General features: G+C 46.7%; 1 protein-coding gene across 5 annotated transcripts in view; it reads left to right on the forward strand.

The window, feature by feature from the left end:
• Positions 1–21,068, forward strand: part of Arnt2 (aryl hydrocarbon receptor nuclear translocator 2) — a 216,378-nt gene that overhangs the window by 69,827 nt on the left and 125,483 nt on the right. Inside the window, exon 1 of one of the 5 annotated variants that reach the window (XM_057755960.1) lies at positions 472–846. The exons of 1 other annotated variant lie outside the window; for it this stretch is intronic. In XM_057755960.1, the coding sequence (XP_057611943.1) occupies positions 816–846 (31 nt within the window). In that variant the 5' untranslated portion in view covers positions 472–815. Of the gene's footprint in view, positions 1–471; positions 847–21,068 lie in introns of those variants that run through there. 3 more of the 5 variants (XM_057755959.1, XM_057755952.1, XM_057755951.1) reach the window with 3 other exon arrangements.

The raw sequence follows: 21,068 nt of genomic DNA on the forward strand, positions 1-21,068 counted from the left end.
CAGATGGAATCATTAGAAACCTTCTTGAGCCCCCCAGTCTGGAGGTGTGAATAAGGCCCTCGAGAGGACTCAATAATAAACGCTGGCAGTGGCCATGTCCTCAGGAAGGCAGAGTTAGACACTGTCATCCTCAAACCCTCTTTGGCTCCTCTCTATTCCTGGGCCAAGCTTCGTGCTGAAGCTGTGTGCGAGTGCCTTAGAGGGACGGTGGCCTCGCACATTTCTGGGCGTCTTCCCGTAGGCCCTCTTCCACAGCCCTGGCTGGGGAGCCCGGGAGCCCAGTGGCGCGGCCTTGGCATGCTAAGTGGCAGTACTGGGACGCCTTTGTTTCTGAGGCCAGTTGTCCTCTGCATTCAAATGGGTTCGCTTGCCCACTCGCTCCTACGCCAGGGGACAGCGCCCCTTGACGATGTGTCCCCGACACCTGGGTACCCTGCGAAGGCGTATAAGGGGGTGCGCAGAGACCTCCAGCCTGGGCACCTGCGCGGGCTCGAGGGGGTTCAGTTGCCCGCTGGCCCAAGTCTCGCGGTGCTACAGCTCGGACCCGGGAGCCGCGGGCCCGGCACCCCCACCGCACCACAAAGGCTGAACCCGGAGGAGGCCCGGGAAGGGAGGAGGCGCGGGTGCGCGCGGAGGAGCGGGGAGCGCGCGGGGCGCGGAGAGCAGCGCGGGCAGGAGCGCGGGGCGCTCTCAGAGCGCGGGAGCGCGGGGAGCACCGCCCGCACCTTCCTTTGTGTGGCGCGGCCGCGGCGGCGCTGGCCCGCCCCGGGTCCCCGTCCCCGCCCCCGCCTGGCGCGCCGGTCCCTCCCGGCAAGATGGCAACCCCGGCCGCCGTCAATCCTCCGGGTGAGTAGCGGCCGAGCGGCAGGCCCAGCCTGAGCCGCGCAGCCCGGGGGTGGGGAGCGGCCGCCGCCCGGCAGCCTCAGCATCAGCACCGGCCGCGGCATCCTCATCCATAAATGGTGCTCAACCTGGTCCCGCGGGCGCCCGCCGCTACCGCGGGTGACTCAGTGCTCGCCCGCGGGCTCCAGAGCCACAGGAGCTGGTGGATGCCAGGTGTCGCACCGAGCGAGAGAAAAGTTTGGAGCGGGGATTCAACAGGGCAGAACTCCTGGGACTCTTCGCCTGTCGGCCCCGCCTCCCCAGCGCTGGTCTTTGGCGGGGTTTACACCTGGTCACTGTATATCCCAGTCCTTTCTGGACACGAAAAACCTAATTGATATTGATGTAGACTGGAGCAGCCCTGCCCCTGACCGATTGCCTGCTCTCTCCCAGGGTGCAGCCTGTGCCCGCTAGTCTCGTGCCGGCAGATTAGAAAAATGAAAGGAGTTCATGAATGCGTGGGAGTGTTGGGCTGCTGTGGCTGGGGAGCCCTATTGTCACTGGCAAAGTTCCCTGTGGTTTCATGCAAGACTGCGAGGATTGGATGTGACTGCCCCCCAAGTTTTAGGTTTTGTGTTGTCTGCTGTGGGCCTGGAGAATCACAGGTCACTGTGGCTGAGGTAGGAACAGTCAAAGAACTCAGACCCCAGGAAAGCCCAGTGAAAGAGGTCTTGTGTTGGGGTGCAGACCCGGTGGGGTAAAGAATGTCTTCAAAGTTATGAGTGAAAGATAACTCCATCCAGGGTGGCCGAGAAAGTTTGGGGACATTGGATCGTGCAGAAGGTACAGTTTGAGAATGCAGAGACAGGCATTGCAGCCCTAAGTCATGAAGTCATGATGGGCCGCCCTACAACATGGGCTGGAGACCTGTGAGTGAGGTGTGAGAAGGACTTACATTGAGTTCCATGGGTGTGTCCAGGCTCAAGGGGCCTTGAAAGACATGAACTGTGACTTCCCCTTCCCACCTTAAGAGAGGGTTTTAAGCGACAGGGAGCAGAGGAGCCACGTCGCTGCTTTCCTGTAAGGCCGATCTGTCAGCTGTGTTGAGGTAACATAAAAGGTGGTGAGACTTGAAGCTGCATTGAAAGGAGGCAGAAGGAAGAGGTCAGACTTAGCTGTGGTGGCTCGGACAGAGGAGAATGAAAATACCAGGGGCCAACAGAGTTTGGCCTTCTTTAGATTTGGAGTAAAGGCAAACAGGAAAGTCAGAATACACAGAGGCAGGCGCCTGTGGGGGCAAGGAGGTGGGGAACCTTTATAATTCCCAGGAAGGAGGCTTGTTAACTGAAGCAGGCAGTCCTAGAAGAGCAGACATGGAGCCCCCGCTGGAGGACCGAGTGGGTAGGTGACCAGCTTGGAAGCACAGCTGCGTCATTTTGTTTACCACTGAAGCGCTCTCCCCCTGTTCTGCTACCTAGAAATCAATAGCAAATTAATAGATTTAACTGCCATGAGATTAGAAAAAGCAAAGGAAAAAAAATGAAGACAGTTGAGCTCAGAATGGGCTTCTGTTGGGAAAAAGAACAAACACTTAGGTGGCTTACGTAACTCATCCACCATTACATCACTGTTGGAAACTGCTCTGTCCATTGCATTGCTCTCCATGCTATGTGGGATAAAGATGGTACAGTCAGGCACCCAGTGCGTGAGAGCCTCAACCTTGGAACGTGGAAGGAGTGTTGACGGTCACTGCCTGGTCAGCTTGATACACTGATGTCCAGGTCTTTTCTCAGTAGGCAGAAATACCAGAGAGCCTGACCCTGGTGAGAGTTGCTCAAAGAAAATGTCTTGCAGTGATTAACTAGTCTATCACCCACCATCATTTCTTTAGCTGGTCCTCTGTGCTGGCTTTTTGGGTCTGTAGGGGGTCTTGGCCTTGCTCTCTATAAGGCTTCTGCTTTGTTGGGACAGAAGAGTTAATCTCAAGGAATATGGTTAAACATGTGAGCTAAAGAGAGATATTTCAGATTGTACGAGAAATTACTATGGGGTAGCTATAACTGCCCCCCCCCCCCCCCCCGTGAGCAGAAGTCACGTGATGTTTCTTTGGAATTTCTCTTCTCACCTCCACCCTCCTCTCCCGAGATGTTGCTTTACGCAGTAATGAGACCTTGGTAAACACATCTAGATGGACTTAGAGGCAGCACGATTAGTCTCTGATCTGTACTCAGAGGACATAGCCACCTCCCATACCCACCAGCAGACCGCTGCCCTCCAGCTGAACATTTGCAGAGACACTGTGATGTGGTACCGTGGTGCATCCTGGGACCTCAACAATGGCGGATGAAACTAGGTCTTTTCACCTCTAGCATTGCTTCAAATCCTTACTCCGGTCCTTCTCGGCCTCCTGCTTGAGATTCAACTTAGCATTCTATCCTACCAGTTACCCTCTGGGAACAGAGGTCTCTGGAGGAAGGGGATGACTCCTAGGTATTTCCATAGCTCTGGGTACCTTGCAGCTTCTAAGCAATTCCCACTTTTTACACTGGTCCCCTACTATTGTAGGACCTGAATTTCCTCTGTTGTTTCTGACCAGGGATGATGTATTCATCTCCTGGAATAGAGAAAGGAGTTCTAGAGCTGTGTGTGTAGGGGGCGGGTATTGTTCTACCTTTTAAAGAAGATATCCAAGCTCTGACTTTATGAACTTGTGCAGGTTTGAATTAGCTATGTGCGTTCAAGGTGCTTCCTCCTGACAGGGCGTAGTCTCAAAGAAGCCAGTGTCATGCTTCCTTTTTAACTTCAGTGCAAAGAAGTCAGGTCCACACTCACCCAGAGCAGTCATTAGCCTCACACATTGACTGGAAATTCTCTGAAATGAGTTTTACAGAATGATTAACAAGACACATGATGGTTAAGCTCAATTCTCAACAGGGTTAGAATCACCTAGGAGACACACTGCTCGGCATATCTGTGAGGGTGTTTCTCGAAAGGCTTAGCTGAGGAGAGAAGACCCATCCTGAAGGTGGCAATGCCATCCTATGGGCAGGGGTCCTGAGCTGAATAAAATGGAAAAAGTGAGCTGGGTACCAGCCCTCGTGTCTTTATGCTTCCTGACTGAAGATGGAATATGAACAGCTGCGTCAAGCCCCTGCCCCTGTGTCTTCCCCACTGTGATGGGTTGTGTCCCCCTAAATGATGCTTCTGTCACATCTAGAAAGGTGACTAATATAGCTTGTGTATGCTAAAGGAATTTAAAGGCATGTTTTAAAGAGATTTAGGGTTTCACTTTTATTTACCGCCCCCCCCCCGGATTTAGTCATTATGTCCCTTTGGTATTTTAGTGTGTTATTGATGACAGAGAACAGGAAGTTGTTTGGACAAGTTACTGTAGATGAGGCAGTGTTTGGAATGGTTGGACTTTCTGTGGAATATCTTTGGTGTGTCAAACCCTCTTCAGGATGCAGAGTAACAGATGAGATGAGGAAGAATGTCCCTTGACCTCAGCAAGTTCATAGTCTTAGAAAGGAGCTATATAAACTGGCTAATGTTGTTTATAAAAAGCTGAAATAACGGGGTCAGGAAGGTGGCACTATGCAAGCTGAACGCCTGAGTTCTAGTGTATAGCATGCATGGGAAAAAGCATGTTGGTGGGGGTGGAGGCTGTGGAGGGGACAAGAAGGATATTGCTGGGGCTTGCTGACTGCCGACCTAGCTTCAGGGTTACTGAGAAACTCCGTCTCGAGGGAATAAGATGGAGAGGATGGGACACTTGAAATCCTTCTGTGACCTCTGTGAACATTGAATGGATGTGCATACTCCCATACACGTGAACATACAACAGACACGTCAAAAAATTAAAAAAAAAACACAGTAAAATGAAATGAAAGCTGACTCGGTATATATGTATAACAAGGACCCTCTAGTAGCCTTATAGGGAGTTGGCTTCAGAAACCAGGCCTTTTGTAGAGGGACACATTGACTTACAGGAGAATTTCAGAAGGATCATTTGAACTGGTGTTGTGGGGCTGGGATAGACATATTTGTGAACATACGGGGACTGTCAAGCCATCGTCTCCTTGGTGCCCTTAAGAATCCTGCAGGGCACCCGAGAATGGATCGAGAGATTTTGAGAGATGCATGCTGTGCTTGCAAAGTGTCCAGCCTCAGGTAAAGTTGGAACACCGAAATAGCTGGGCTAGCAAAATGTGTCAGTGCTAAGGAGAAACGGTACCCTGAGATAAATAACTAAGGAACTTGAATTAGATGGGAGGATTGGCCAAAGCCTTGTGAAGTCAGTGATGGTCTGTATGAGACCTTTCAAGGAGGCTTTGAAGGATGAAGAGAAGCGGGCAAAAGAGCACTCCCACCCTCCTGGGCTGACAGGGAGAGGCTTCTACAGAGAGCCGGTGCTAAGGAACAATTGGTAGACAGGAGCAACCAGAAAGGATGGTGCTGCCAGTGATGAGCAAAGACAAAGGTAGCGTGAGAGGCTGAAGGTGTGAGAAGAGGCAGGCTCAGGGAAGGCCATGGATCTTGGCTTCCCGTTCCAGTTTGTTTCTAAAGGTAGTATACAGCTGTTGAAGGGCATTGAATAAGTGAGAGAGACATTCAGGTGCTCATCTTAGGTGCTGTGGTAGGCAGGATGAAGTCTTCCGTGAGAGACATGGATATGAGGTGTGCATGTATACAGCAGGGACACTCTGCTGAACAATGCCAGGGCCCCAGTTACATTCTTGTCTTTCTTTCCGGTTGGGCAGGGCATGTTTCTCTTTGGAGCAGAGGCTTCCTGACTTTAGGGAAAGCATTGGGGGTTAAGTGATGGGTGAGTCCCAGGCTTCTGTCCTGAGAGCTGGGTAGGTGGAGGTGCCAAGGAGAAGCAAAGTAGCCAATGGGACATCCTGGGGGCTTCCGAATGAGACGTTTGGGTGGAGGGGGTCAGTGGAGCTGTCAGGGAGGCCCAGACATCTCGCTGAAGACAAGCAGGGATATTAGGCAAACTAGCACAGGGTGCTTCCCCGGGAAAGAAGGGTCACAGAATACAGAGTATTTGGGGTGAATATGTAATTGTCAATCAGGGCTTCTGGTCACTGTTTTATTATGGCTTTACTGAGATGCAGTGTGGTCCAAGTTAAAGGGAGACGGCTCCTGCATCTTTCCCAAATCCACATATTCACTCATTTCCCATGTGTGTCTATGGTCTAAGACCTGTGCTCGTGTGTGACATAAGGAAGGAGACAGAGCTTCTAGAAGAATACGCTGTGTGTCAAGGCCCCAAGGTTGCCAGAGCCATGAGCTAGTCCTCGGAGGGCACTGATATGAGCTGGTCAGGCTGGAAGTTCAGGTCACTACAGGGGCCTTGGCGTTTCAAGGATAAATGCCATTTCCCATTTATCACGATTCTCCTGACAGCGTTGACTGCTGCTGTGTCTGTGCCCCTCTTGGAGTGATGAATTGCTCATCTTTCCTTCCCTGCTCCCACCTCTCTTCACACCTAGCCATTTCCCTATCATAGCTTTTTCCCTCAGCCTCAGGAGCTCTGCGCCCTCAGGGAAACCCATCTCCAACGCTTTATCCAGGTGGCATATTCATGCCGTGACTTCCTCCGAGGCATGACTGAGCACCCCTGCTCAGCTGGAATTGAATGGATTATGTGATTGGATGGATGGTCTCATATCCCTGGTCTGATTGGAAATCCAGGAAGGCAGGAAGTGCACCTGTCCCTGTAACCACCTAAATCCCTGCTGTACTGCTTTTCCTTTGTAAGGAGCCGTTGGTGAATGGCCACCAAGGAATTGTCTTATTCATGTGTGATTTCTTTACCTGCCTTGAAAGAAAGAAAAAAAAAAAAACCTACCCTGTATGTCTGAGTCTCTGAGCTATGTAGTCTAGAGCGGCTTTTATTTCTGATCATTTGGTTTCAGTGTGAACATCCTAGCAGGATAATCCCTAACCTGACCAGTTTCTCTAGACTTTATATAATAAGGTGAGAAGTTGTGCAGCCCACAGAAACTTACAATTCTTAGTCCAGATGGAGAGGACGGTGGCTGGAGTGGAAGGATGCTTGGTAAAGCCCCACTGAGGTCCTCTTAAGATCCTTCCTATCTGGGTAAGCAAAGTGGAGCCAAAGGAGAAGGCGATCTTTCCCACATCAGATACTCCGTGGGACCCTGGGGGATCCACTGTGCCCCTCATTGTCTCTCAGCCTGGTGGGTCATTTTCTAGCCTGGACCTTTGAGTCACCCTAATTGTCACATGGCTGAAGAGAGGCCAGAGAAGCTGCATGGTAATCCCGTGTAACAGGTTGAGATGTAAGAATATTAGCAACTTTTCTCATTGCTGTGATGAAATACCAGACAGAAAGCATTTATTTTGGCTTACGGTTTTTAGAGAGTCTACTCTATCACAGCAAGGAAGGCGTGGCTGAGGAGTAGAAGGCTTTTTGCCCCCACCTGGATAGGGCAGCAGAGATGGGATGCCGTTGCCCCGATGACTTTCTTCTTTTTCCCTTCATGGGATGATGGCACTCACTTTCAGGGATTGGTCTTCCTCACTCAGTTATTCCTCTACGGAAAGAGCCTAGTAGGCCACCCGCATGTGTACCTCACTAATACCCTAGGTGTTTGTTTTTAAATTGTGTGTGTGTGTGTGAGTGCAGGTGTACCTGTGCTATGACATGGTATGAAGATGAGAGGACGATTCTGTGGAGTTGTCATCTCCTTCCACCTCCCTGTGGGTTCTGGAGATCAAACACAGGTCTCTGGAGTTGCCCAGTGCATGCCTATACACAATGAGCCATCTTCAGCCTGTCTTCCATATTTCTTAATCCTAGCAAGTTGACAAAACCAACCATCATAATGGTGTTCTTTCTGTATTTTAGGCCAACAGCAAGAAGTCTAAAGTTAATTTATGTTCCCAATATTTTATTCATAGTTATGCAAAATATATTCTATTCCTCTTCTTGAACATTCCCGTGAGTCAGATGGACACCTGGGCTCAGAGGTTGCAGGTGTGTGTGCATACTGCATCTCAAATGAGAGCATTTGCAAAGCCTGGAGACATTCTTGCTGGTCCCAGCTCCCAGCATCTCGGATACAGGTTACAATGCTGTTCAGCAGGCTCTCAGGCTCATACTCATTGGCCACGAGAGAAGTTGATAAGCTCTGACCTATGGGGATAAACTAGTCACAGGCTTCTGGAGGGTGACCATCATCGTGTGTCATCATCCATAAAGGGACTGACTTGCAGGAAACAAGACAACCTTGAAAGCCAGGAGATACCCCTTCCTGTTTTGTTTGTTTTGTCTTGTTTTTTTAAAGATTAGACTTTGCTGTGTTGTCCCAGGCTATCTTCCTGCCTCAGCCTCCTGACTGCTAGGACTACAGGTGTGTGCCCTCACATCTGACTTTTGATGATGCCTCTGAGATAGTGATGAAATTCCACGCTGGAAGTTCATTTCCATGTGACAGATACCAGAAGTGCGAGAAGTTTTTCTTATTTTTAGAATGGCATTGGTAATTCTATCGCATCAGCAATCTGAAATGAGGCATAGTCTGGAATCGTTTGCCATAATTTGATATGCCTGATGGATTCCAAGTCCTCCAAAGAATAAAATGAATGAATGTGATCAAGGATCACAGCTGTGCTCTCTCTCTCTCTTTTTTTTAAAACGTTTCACACCAGAAAACTTCCAATTCTATTCAGCCAGCTTCCCTGAACACACCCCCTCTTCCCTGAGCAGAGGGCACCATGCTGGGGGGTAGGGGCATGAAAGATGCTGATGAAACAGGCTGGCTGCATGTGGTGTGGACTTAGCTAGTCCCTGCAGCAGGCAGCCTTGGGACAGGTTTATGCAAATTTATGCAAATGCTAGTTGTCATTGGTGAGCAGAGGAGATGTGGATTATCCTGATTCTTTCCTGCAGGCGTAGGAAGAAAGCTGAAGAATGGCTTTGGAGTCTACCGAGCCGTGGTGGCCAGAGAGTGTGCCTTTTCCTAATCAGTATCTCCAAGGGCAGGTCTGTGTTTCCAGCTGCCAGCTGGGTCTGTGGGGTCCCATAGATTCCACAAAGCTTGGGTCTCCCTAGCATACTCCTCCCCTTGGAACCCCCATGGCTGCTAATGGCACCACACTCCAGTCATTGGTCCAGGCCAGACATTAATTATTTTAATTGCCTATGCACCTAATTAAACAAATATTAATTGAATGCCAACTGTGTGTATTCACCGTGGCGTGCAAACCCAGGCATGGCTTCTGCTTTCCCTGAGCTTAGCTGTGTGGCTGGCAAGTTGGCCGGCTGTTTACCGAGTGTTCAGATGCACAGGACCCCATTACAAAAGGCCTGATGAGAGAGGAGCGTCTTTGCTTTCTAGCACAGCGTGAAGCTGTTGGAGTAGGTGTGGCAGGGGTGAGTGATATCCAGGGGTCCCTTCTGAAAAGATCTTTGTGGTAGCTGAGTGAGGAGCATGCATGGTGGCCACAGGCAAGCCAGATGAGGAGATCTGCCCGGAGCTCCTTCGGGGGTCTGGTCCGGGTGATGGAGCCTGCAGGTATTTGGGAGAGATCTAGTAGAGCCTGTGGAAGAAACGATGAGGAGGAGAGGGTGCAGTGGGCTCCTGGTTTAGCCAGCTAGGAAGTTAGCATCCTTTCCCCCAGTGGACCTGAGATTTACGGTGTTAAGGGATTCTTGGAGGCTTGGGAGAGGTCCCGAGTCTGGTCTCACTTGTGTGAATGAAGTACCTTGAGCTCAGAGGTGGATCTGTCAGGAGCCGTGTCCCCCCAAAATTTACAGGAAGCACCGCCGTGAGGAGTTTTTGCAGAGGGCTTCACTTCTCAATTGTATTGAGAATAGTCTTATTGACCAAGCCTATCCCACACCCAAATTAACTGTTAATAGAGAGTTATCTCTTAGCAGAACCTGCCTCACATCCCAAACTATCTAGGCAACTAGGTGTGTCACCTTGTGACTTCCCGACCAAGGAATCGTGACCTGACCCATCGTAACCTCTCAGACTGCGTGACGGACGTGGACCACCGTGCCCCAGCCCCCCAAGCTCCCCATTCAGGGGCTATATAAGCTGTAACCATGACTCTAATAAACAGAGGCTTTGACAACATAAGCAGAGCCTCCTTTCTCTCATCAGCCCTTGCCTTTCAGGTGGTGCCTCTCCGTGACCCTGGAATAACTGGCCAGCCAGGCGGGTTACAAACCCTAGACAGAGTAACCCGTCGAGGCGGCTACATGGATCCACCAGAAACCCGAGTTGCTTCATTCCACATCCACCCCACCCACCTTGCAAGCAGGTCTTTTCTCTTTTTTTCTTTCCTTTCCCCCTCTCTTCCTCCCTTCTTCAGTTTCTGCTACATAATTGGTACTTAATAAATGTCTATTGGATGAATGAATGAATTTGGAAAACCTCCTAATTCCCTAAATTTTAATTTATGAGAAGAGACGTGTTTACTCCAAGGGATTTTTGAGTGGGGTTGGTAGCTTCATTCCCTGAGGCCCACAGGCAGTTTTTGGTGCGGCACAGAGAGCCTTTGAGATCACATTTCCGTCCAGTTGCTGATGCTGAGTTTGAGTTTCCGCAGCGTTTGAAAGCAAACAGCAGGCAGAATGCACTTTCTATTTATTTACTTATTTTCGTTACCCCCTATTATTAAAAATAGATTCTTTTCTCATACAATATATCCTGATTACAGTTTCCGCTCCATCTACTCCTCCCTGTTACTCCCCACCTCCTCACCCCTCCAGATCCACTCCCTTTCTGTCTCTGGATAGGAAAGAACAGGCTTCTGAGAGATATCAACCAAGTCTGACAAAATAAAATATAATAAAGCGAAAATCATCATGTCGAAGCTAGACAAGGCAACCCAACAGAAGAAAGAGAGCCCCAAGAAGAGATCCACACATTCAGGAATCTCAGACGAATACTAAACTGAAAGCTACAGTGTATATGCAGAGGACCTGGTGCAGACCCGAGTAGGCCCTGTGCTTGCTTCAGTCTCCGGATTCGTGAGAGCTGTGCTCAGTTGATCGAACAGGCATTGTTCTCCTGGTGTCCTATATCCATCCCTCTTTAGCTTACACTCTTTTCACCTCCTCTTTCTCGGGGTTCCCTGAGCTCTGAGGGAAGAGATTTGATGGAGACATCCCATTTTAGAGCTGTGTGATCCAGGGGCTTTCTCTCTGTCCAGTGTCTGACTGTGGGTCAGTATTTGTTCTCATCTGCTGCAGGAGGAGGCTTCTCTGATGATGGCTGAGTAAGGTGCTGATCTATGTGTGAGTATAGTAGAATATTGATAGAAGTAATTCTATGGTTCCTTATTTGTTTGTTTTATAGACCAATAAGTATTTGGTTTTACACGAGGTCCGTGGTCTAGTCTCTGGTTCTTAAGCATGTAGTATAATTAATAAAAACCCAGAGACAGATATTGGGGTCAGAAAAGCAAAACAGCCAGTCATTGCTCTTACCGCTACCTCAGTCTGAAATGGTGATCCTCCCCTCTCCAGGAAGCTCAGAACGAGACTGTGTCTGAGAGCTATCTCCTCCCATTTTATATTCTAGGGCTGGGATTAAAGGCGTGCACCACTTTCTACCCAGTTTCTATGGCAAACTAGTGTGGCTACTGGGATTAAAGGTGTGTGTCACCACTGCCTGGTCTGAAAACAGTGGGGCTGTTTTACTCTCTGATCTTCAGGCAATCTTTATTTATTGAGATACAAATGAAATATGACTACATAAGCAGTATTTGGTATGGGTTCCATCTTGGAGAGTGGGCCTTAAGTAAAATCAGGCATTGGTTGGTTACTTCCACAAGTTTTTTTTTTTAATTGATTTTTATTGAGCTTTAACATTTTTCTCTGCTCCCCTCCCTGCCTTTCCCCACTCCCTTCAATCCTCCCCCAAGGTCCCCATTCTCCCAATTTACTCAGGAGATCTTGTCTTTTTCTACTTCCCATGTAGATTAGATCTATGTAAGTCTCTCTTGGGGTCCTCATTGTTGTCTAAATTCTCTGGGATTGTGGTTTGTAGGCTGGTTTATGTTTATTGTTCTTTATGTTTAAAATACTTCCACAAGTTTTATACCACCATTGCCCTAGCATATTTTGACACAGGACAGATTGTAGATCAAAGGTTTTGTGTCTGGGTTGATGTTTACACATCTCTTTTGGTAGCGTGAAGAGTACCTTTCTGTACCAAAGACACTAGAATATAGGAGTAAAGAAAGGTCCTATGTAGGCAGCAGTTTGCCCTCTTCTTATTCAATGAGTTGTGGGTGTTGTCTTCAACAATGGGACCTTGCTGTCAGTTTGTGGAGGGCAATCTATTGTCTTAGCAACAGCCTGGGTTGTTTGGAGATTTCCACAGGACCCGTTCAGCCAGCACCCAGTCCTGGTATTGGAAGTCTCATTTGGTGACAGGAGATGGCCAGTTGGACTTCATCTCCCTCATTAGAGACTTCATTGGGATCGCCTAGATATATTTTAGGAAGTTTCCACTGCACTAGGTGTCCATGCTACCCCTCAAATGCTTCTCAGTTCTAGCTGTTTCTCCCCAGATTCCCTCCCTCAACCCCATATACCCTCCCCATCTGCTTCTCTCGCTCCCCATTCCCTTTCTGCCCCCAGACAACCTACAAAATAAATTCTGTTCCCCCCTTCCAGAGAGATCCATCTGTTGCCCCTAGTTCCTTCCTCTATACCTAACCTGAGTCTTCGGATTATAGCTTGGTTATCATTTATTTAATGGCTAATATCAGCACATATTAGAAAATGTGTACCATATGTATCTTTCTGGATTTGAGTTGTCTTATTCAAGAAGACTTTTTCTAGTTCTGCAGGATGCACTTTCAGACTCAGACCCTCCATGTTTCTTAAAGATGGTGTTTTCCACCATCTGTGAGCCCACTGAGGAGTTTGTCATTCATCTGACTGCTCTGTCTTGTCTGGGGTCTGTTTTCATGTTTTGCCAGTTGGTCCTTATCACTTGAAACTTATTTTCTGATTCTGAGTTTCATCTAGGATTAGAAAACCCATTAAACTGTGATGTCTCCTTTGATTCTGGAATATCTCAATTGCTTTAATTTTGTCTTTCTTAACTTAAAACTCTTTGTCAAATACAGTTATTTTGAGGAATGTCTTCTCAATTGATTCTGTTTGATGTGCCTTTCAATTATAAATTGTTTTTTCCTGTCTGTCTGTCCATCTCTCTCTCTCTCTCTATATCACCTCTTTCTTCAAATTTTAATTATCACAAGCAGGAGCACCACAACTCACCATACAACTGCTGTTATATCATGAGGTTACTTTTGATAGTTGTTATTAAAAATGAGTCATCAAGGTGTCTATGTCAAGGTCACACTGTACCCAGCTAAGTGAGGAAACATGTCCTCTTGAGTTCTGCTCACCACTGTAAGTACATACAGAGCAGAATACAGGTCTTGGGGGTTTTAACCTAAGAGCTTCAGGGTTGACACTTTTCCTAAACTAAATATCAACTTTATTTGATAAGCAGAATAATTATAAGTTAACTATGCCAGGATTACCATATCTTTAATAAAGCCAACAGGCGATTGAAGTGTTTAATTGCCAACTTCCCTGACATACCAATTGAAAGGCTTTTCAGGTAAGCTGCCTGTGTGGAACGCCTGAATGAGCTCTGATTAACAGTAGGATCTACAGTCAAGCAGCAATTATTCTGCTGCCCCATTCTTGGGTGCTGGTGCGCATCCATATTTAGATGCATATTTGTGTTTATTTTGGAAACTTAATTTCCTGCTTCCTCTAATTTCTTCTTAGAAACAAGCTTGTACTTTACTCTGCTTCATTAAAAAAATAAGTTTGGAGGCTGGAGAGATGACTCAGCCATTAAGAGTACTGGCTGCTTTTCCAGTGGACCTGGATTTGATTCGCATCATCCACGTGGTAGCTCACAATTGCCTGTGACTCAAGTCCCAAAGGATCCAGTGCCCTCTTCTGTCCTCTGTGGGTTCTAGGCATCTATGTGGATCTAGGCATTCACAGACATACATGCAGTCAAAACACACATATAAAATCAATGAATAAAAATTTTAAAAATTTGTGGATTAAATTTGCCTGTGGAAATTTACTGAGCTTCCCAATGATAGGCCTTTGTCTTAAGTCTCTTCTTTCTCCCCCTCCCTCCCTCTTCCTCTCTCTCATTCTTTCCTTTCACCAGGTCACACTCAGCTTTAGCCTGTGTGTTGAAGGCTACTTCTGAGGTCCCGAGTCCATAAAGCAGGGCTGGGAGCAATATGAGCTTTGCCTTCCTGACATGTTTCCATGTGCCACTGCGGCCAGTGATGGTGGAGAAAGCACACTGCAGCTCCACACGGGGAAGTACCAATGAGTCACTCCCTTGTTTCCTAACTTTTGTGGTGGTCACCTCTGGTAGCCCCATTTCACAGATGAGAATATGGACCTTTAGAGGTTAAGGCTTGGGACCTGCTGGCTCCCCCATTCAAGGCAAAAACAGAAGGGAACTGACAACTAACAAATTAACTGTACTGAGGAGTCAGGAGTCATGTATCCAGTAGCAGGGAAAGAGTGGGGAGGGTCTGCTCACAGGGCTGTTCCTGGCTGCAGCTGAGTATCTATGCTCATAGACAACGGTTTCTCCTCCTCCCTTGAACTTCCCTTTGTTCATCTCTAACCTGAAGATTTGGCCATGAAAGCAAACACCTGTAGTGTGCAAGTCACAGGAAATCTTGGGAAAAAAAGCTGAAGAGTTAAAGCCTTGATGCTCAGGGAATTTGAGTGTGTTTGGAGAGAGGAGCGTGGAGGAGCAGCCATGTTTGTGAGCAGAGCAGCTCTGGATGGCAGGGGTGCTTTGCTGCAACCTGGTGGTCTTAGAAGGAGGGGCCAGGTAAAAAGAGCCCCAGGGTTGGTAATGAGAAGTATTTGTGTGGGGAAAGCCTGGAATGATGGGGGATTGACAGCAGATAGCTCAAGCACCTCCCCTTCCCCCTCTCCAGCCTACTATCCACCTAGTTCCTTGAGTCTCTTTCCATTCTGTCATCTCACACCATGGACCATTTTTGGATCTGTCTTTGAGTTCTACTTGTCATACTCTCTTTTTGGTTAAAAAAAAAATGTTCTTAGAAACATACAATGATACATCATCGACATACAAAATGTGTGTTTATATTTAGTCCAATAAAAATGACAGACTGGGGGGCTGGAGAGATGGCTCAGCAGTTAAGAGCATTGCCTGCTCTTCCAAAGGTCCTGAGTTCAATTCCCAGCAACCACATGGTGGCTCACAACCATCTGTAAAGAGGTCTGGTGCCCTCTTCTGGCCTTCAGGCATACACACAGACAGAATATTGTATACATAATAAATAAATAAATTAAAAAAAAAATGACAGACTGATTCCCTCGAAGTGTCAGTGAGATATGGTAGGGATAACAGAACCACTTCTGAGATAGACCTCCATTTCTGCCACTTGGGGTAAGCAACTTAATCTTCCTGGGTCTTGTTTTCTGTCCTTACTGTAACGGGGGTGGAGGGCAGTATCCATCATCCCAGCAGAGAATCCACATGTTGGAGAATTATGAACACAACGTGATGAACATATGTAGGGCAGTGCCGGGCACTTAGCAAGGATGAGCAATGCGTGTTGCTCTTTCTCAAGAGGCAATGGGAAATGTCCATGTGCACGGGGAGTGTGTGGATTGTTTTCCAAGTGCAGATTATTAAACAACTAAAGGTGATGTAAAGAAAACCACTCTGGGGCTAGATACATGGTTAAGAGCACTAGAACACTTAAGAGCACTGGCTGCTCTTGCAGAGAACCTGGGTTTGGTTTCCAGCACCCACATGGTGCTTCACACCCATAACTCCAATTTCAGGGCATTGAATGCTCTCTCTGACCTCCTGGGTGCCAGGCACATATGGTACTCATACACTTATGCAAATAAAACATTCACTTAAACACATAGAATAAAATAAATAAATTTAAAATTTTTTTGAAAAGAAAGACACTTGTTTACCAGGCTGATGTTACATAAAGCTTTCTCACATTAAGATGGAGTGGGTAGCTGGGCGGTGGTGGGGCATGCCTTTAATCCCAGCAGTAGGGAGGCAGAGGCAGGAGAATCTCTGTGAGTTCGAGGCCAGCCTGGTTTACAAGAGCTAGAGCTAGTTCCAGGGCAGGCTCCAAAGCTACACAGAGAAACCCTGTCTCAAAAAAAAAAAAAAAAAAAAAAAAAGTGGGTAATCTTCCTGGCCATCAGCTACTTTTGGCATAGATGGACAGCTGAACCTTCATTCTCCAGGTTGCCAAATTTGGGAATGTCTTTTTGTGGGGGATGCCACCTTTTCAGGAGCAGGCTTGGGTAGGTAGCCTACTGTGCACTCTTGTGTTGGCAGTTTAGGATCTTTTGAAGTATCTTTTTGGCAGTATTCACAGATGTGCAGTCTGAGCCTTCTGTCCATCTGCTCAAGAAGAGATCTGTGGATCAAAGAACTTCTCTGTTGCCTTTCAGCATCTGATAACACTAATGTAGATTAGGGGTCTTCAAAATTCTCTTCCCTCTGAGGGACCCCCTCACCCCTGAATACCAGGAGAATTTAATCTGAAATAGTCTCTTTGTTCTTGAGGTGGACACTTGCAATCTAGAAGTTTCAACTTTCAGTTCAAATAATAGAAAATAAATAAACCCCTCTTACTATTTTTTGCAATGTTTGTGTCTGGAATCCTGGATTGAGTGCCATAGTCCACTTTTTCTCTCATTTCCCCCCTACCTTACACGCCTTGATCACTTCTGGGAGATATGTATGTGTATTATGACTTCCCATCCTTTCTGCCCAGGGACTGGGGCCAGCTCACTGGCATTTTCGATTAGAATTCCTTTCCTGTTGCTAATTGGGTGCTGGATAGGAGACATGAAGTCATGTGCTTTCTGTTATTGTCAATGAGGGGAAAGGTGACTTTGAGAAGAAGCACTTGGATGATTTTGTTCTTTAAAAAGAGATTAATTGGATGGAACAACAAAATTCAGTGCTGTCGTGAGTATAGTATTTATACTTGAAAAGAGTGATTTAAATTGAAGGTAAGAGTCTGTGGAGCCAGGCAAACACAAGGGACGGTGCGGTCACAGTATTAAGCAGGTCAAAGGTCATTTTATCCTATATTCATGGTCTTGAACAGTGTCGTATGGTTGTGATGTTTGGTGACAGTTGAGTGCACACCATATCTAATTGCTTCATTTTACCCATCAAATTAAACCACCCTTTGACCCTTTGAGCACACAGTCTCATCTTTGTTTGGGGAAGGTACACATTTTCCCTGGGGTCATTTGTGCCACCTTGAGCCTTTAATAGCTTATAAAAATTAGAAACAAACATCAGGCCTTCTCTTTTTTTTGTTGTTTTTTAAATTTATTTATTTATTTCTTTATTAAAGATTTCTGCCTCCTCCCCACCACCGCCTCCCATTTCCCTCCCCCTCTCTTAATCAAGTCCCCCTCCCTCATCAGCCCTAAGAGCAATCAGGGTTCCCTGCCCTGTGGGAAGTCCAAGGACCACCCACCTCCATCCAGGTCTAGTAAGCTGAGCATCCAAACTGCCTAGGCTCCCACAAAGCCAGTACGTGCAGTAGGATCAAGGCCTTCTCTTAAGACTGATTACCACTTAATCCAGGTGAGTTTTCAGGAATTTGTAATGAAGAAATGTAGTAAATCAGTGGCGTTAGATACTAAACACAGACATATAGAGAATTGATGATTTAGAAAGTATAATGAAGGAAATTACAGAGGGGTTCAGTGGTGTAGCTCTGTTGATCGTACTTGCCCCATGTGCACTAAACCCTGTGTTGCTTGAACTGGGTGTGGTGGCACATGATTGTGATCTGAGCACACTAAGGAGACAGAGACAGGAGGATCAGAAAGTCAAGGACGACTTACCCTACCCCGGGAGATGGGAGACCAGGTCAGACAAACAAACCAAATAACGAACAGAAAAAAAGACTACAGAGAATCCAGCACAGGGGCAGAGTTAAAAGATGAAGAGAATGCTGCAGGTAATTGTAGTGTTCATGTGGCTTTGAGCTTTAGTTTGTATGATGTGTGATGGTTGGGATAATCTCTGACAGCATCAGGTTGGCCTGTGGGCATTCCTGGGGGGCGGGGCATTGTCAAATTAGTTGACGTGGGAACACCCAGCCTGCTGTGAGTGACACCAGTCCTAGGCAGAGTGCCAAAATGGTGTGCGTGGAGAAGGCACGTGGAACCGCTAGTCAGCAAGCATGCGTTCGTTTCTCTTTTTTTTGGCATGGCTATGACTATCTGTTTGAAGTTCCTGTCTGAACTTCCCCACAGTGATGGGCTGTAACCAGGGATTATAAACTCAAAGAATCCCTTTTGTCTCTTAAGGAAATTTTATCACAGCGGCAGAAATGAAACTAAAACAAACAATTAGATTCTGGAACGACAATAAATCCCTCAGCGAGATAAATAACGAAGACATCGGAACCCAAATCAAATGTAGTGAAAGTTATCAGACACAGAGAAAAGCTTAAGAGCCGTAGCAACAGGGAACACGTCTGGGGGACTGGGGTAGAGTAACCAGCCACTTCTCAGCAACCACAATGGAAGCCAGAGGATGACTGTGCTGAAGACCAAAGCTGGGACAGGCCAGACCTCTGCCACTAGCCTACATTTTTCACCCCGTGCATAGATAATTCGTCTTTCAGGAAAGAGAAGAAAGTAAAAACATTTTCAGAAAATTAAGAGAACCAAGGGCCCTGCTAAATGAGATCCTAACAATTCTACCTGTAGAAGATGAAAAGTGACCTCGTTGGGAATTTTCAGATACAAGGAGGAGGGATGGGCTAAGAAAATGGGGAACACGAGAATAAAGATCAACGTGCTTTGACTCTCAACAACGACGACACGCGCTGTGTGGCGTGGCCAGAGGGAAAGCCGCGTGGTTCTGGTTCTTTTGCTGTAGTGTGCATAATAATATTTCTAGAATAATCAATAGTGCATATAAATCACCTTAAATTAGTAGGACAAAGAAGTCATAGACTGAAGTCTGGAACTCCCTGTCCTCAACACAGCATAAACAATTCAGGGGAAAAAAAAGACTTGGGAAACGAGGTAGCTAATGAGAACCGATGGAAATGAGTCCGATATGTAAATAGTCGCTACGAATGGAGTAAAATTTATGCATTAGGAAGAAAAAAATGACAGATTAAAAATAGATTCAATTGTGGTAAGAGATATTTAAAATATATTTTGGATTCCACTTCTGACTTCAGTTATATAGACATTTTATTTATTATGGAGGAAATTTGATGTGTCCTAATTTTTTTCATAAGTTATATATTAAAGATTCATTTAGGCCAAGTTAAATGGCAATGGGGAAAGTATTTTAAAACTATATGGTAGTTAAAATCAATCTTTCATGGTGATCAGCATGGTGATCTTGGCATTCTTGCGAAGTCTGCCTATTTGCTGGTGGTGGGATGCAGGTCCCTGCCTTGCTTTGGTGGTGGTGCGTGTACAGACGTGATTCAGGCATCAAGCATGCCCATTGGCTCTCAGGCATGTATCCCAGTTCCAAGCACTCTCTCAGGAAAGTGTTTGGCAGTGTCGTTTACAAAGGCAGAAGGAGTCTTAACATTTACAATTAACTGAATCCGGGTGTCCAATAAAGACAAAGCAGACCCACAAGGGCTTGGATATGCAGCATTTTTAAAGGGGATTTATGCTTACTTTTATTCTACATATGTGTCTCTGTGTGTAAATGTCACATGTATGGGGGCCTCTACAGAGGCCAGAAGAGGGTGCCAGGTCTCCTGGAGCTAGAGCTGCAGGTGGTGGTGAGCCACCTAATGTGGGTGCTGGGAACCAAACTCAGGTCCCCTAGAAGAGCAGGAAGCTCTCTTAACCACTAAGCCATGTCTCCAGCCTCTACAATATTTTTTTAAAAAATTGAGACTAATTCCACCATTACCCCCTCTCTTTTCTCCCTTCAAAGCCTCCCGCGTACCTCCTCATCTTTCTCTTCCAAGTGCATCGTTTCTTTAGAGCACTTTTTTGAGACAAGGGCTTACTGTGTTGCTCTGACTGTCCCGGGTTCCTGTGTTGAAGTGATCCACTGGCATCCCGAGTATCTGGGTTGATAGCCTTGCACCCCGGCACCTGGCTTATATGTACAATAGTCTTTAATGGCTTGCCAATTAAACATTAAGGCATTCTCATTTTTATTGATGGAGAAAATTCTTTATGATTTATTAACTTAAGCAAGGAAACCATATATGATAATCCTAATTGTCCTGTAATTCTAGATATTCACTTGCATGGAGAAGTTGTCTTTTTCTGGGTGTCTGCTTGTGTAATGTGTGCATGATTGCCAGCGTGTGCATGCATGGAGGCCAGAGGCCAGTGTCTTCCTCTGTCATTCCCCATCTTATTTTTTTAGACAGGGTCTCTCCCTAAACATGCAGAATACCTTTTCGGCTAGGCTGGCTGGCCAGCGAGCTCCTCAGATATAGCTGTCCCTGTCTTCTTCCCCCTCATGCTAATGCATAGGCAATACCACGCCCATCGATTATGTGGGTGCTGAAGATCTGAACTCAGGTCCTCTTGCTGTGCGGCAAGCACTGTGCCCGCGGAGCCAACTCCCTGGGCCTGAAAAGTCAAACTTGTGTGTACAACTTTTTGTCTATTTAGAATTCCTAGCATTTTTGATCCTGCACCTTCTGATAAAATGAAACATATTTAAGGAGACTGTAATCCTAGGTTGTGTGTTGCGTTTTGTGTTCTGTGCCTAGAAGGCACTGTCGTTTGCTTTAGACGTGTGCGTTGGTTTGCCTGCATTGTTCACTTGGCCACGTGTGACTTCACACACGTTTATCAGCCTTGTACTTTGAGTTCTTTACCTGTAAAATGTCAACAATGATCCCTTGCTCACAGGAGAGTTGCGTGAGTCAATGAGATGATGCACGTGGCTTGTTTAGTTCAGCACCTCGCAGAGTCCGTGGCCAAGAATATGGCTACCATCGTCACAACTGCCCTTATCTGAGACTGTTTCACAAGTGGTTAAACACTCCCCTTCATGTGATCTGAACAGTGGCCATCCTGAGGACATCACTAAGGACACTTACGTCATTCTGAGTCACAGTTCTGGTTATGTCAATGTCCTTTTCCATCGACTGTTAGGCTGAACACTTGTCTGTTATCTAGGCTGTGGGTGTCTTTCCTAGTGTGAACGGCA

The sequence above is a fragment of the Chionomys nivalis genome, chromosome 23 (genome assembly GCF_950005125.1).
Source record: "Chionomys nivalis chromosome 23, mChiNiv1.1, whole genome shotgun sequence".
Taxonomy (NCBI): Eukaryota; Metazoa; Chordata; class Mammalia; order Rodentia; family Cricetidae; genus Chionomys; species Chionomys nivalis.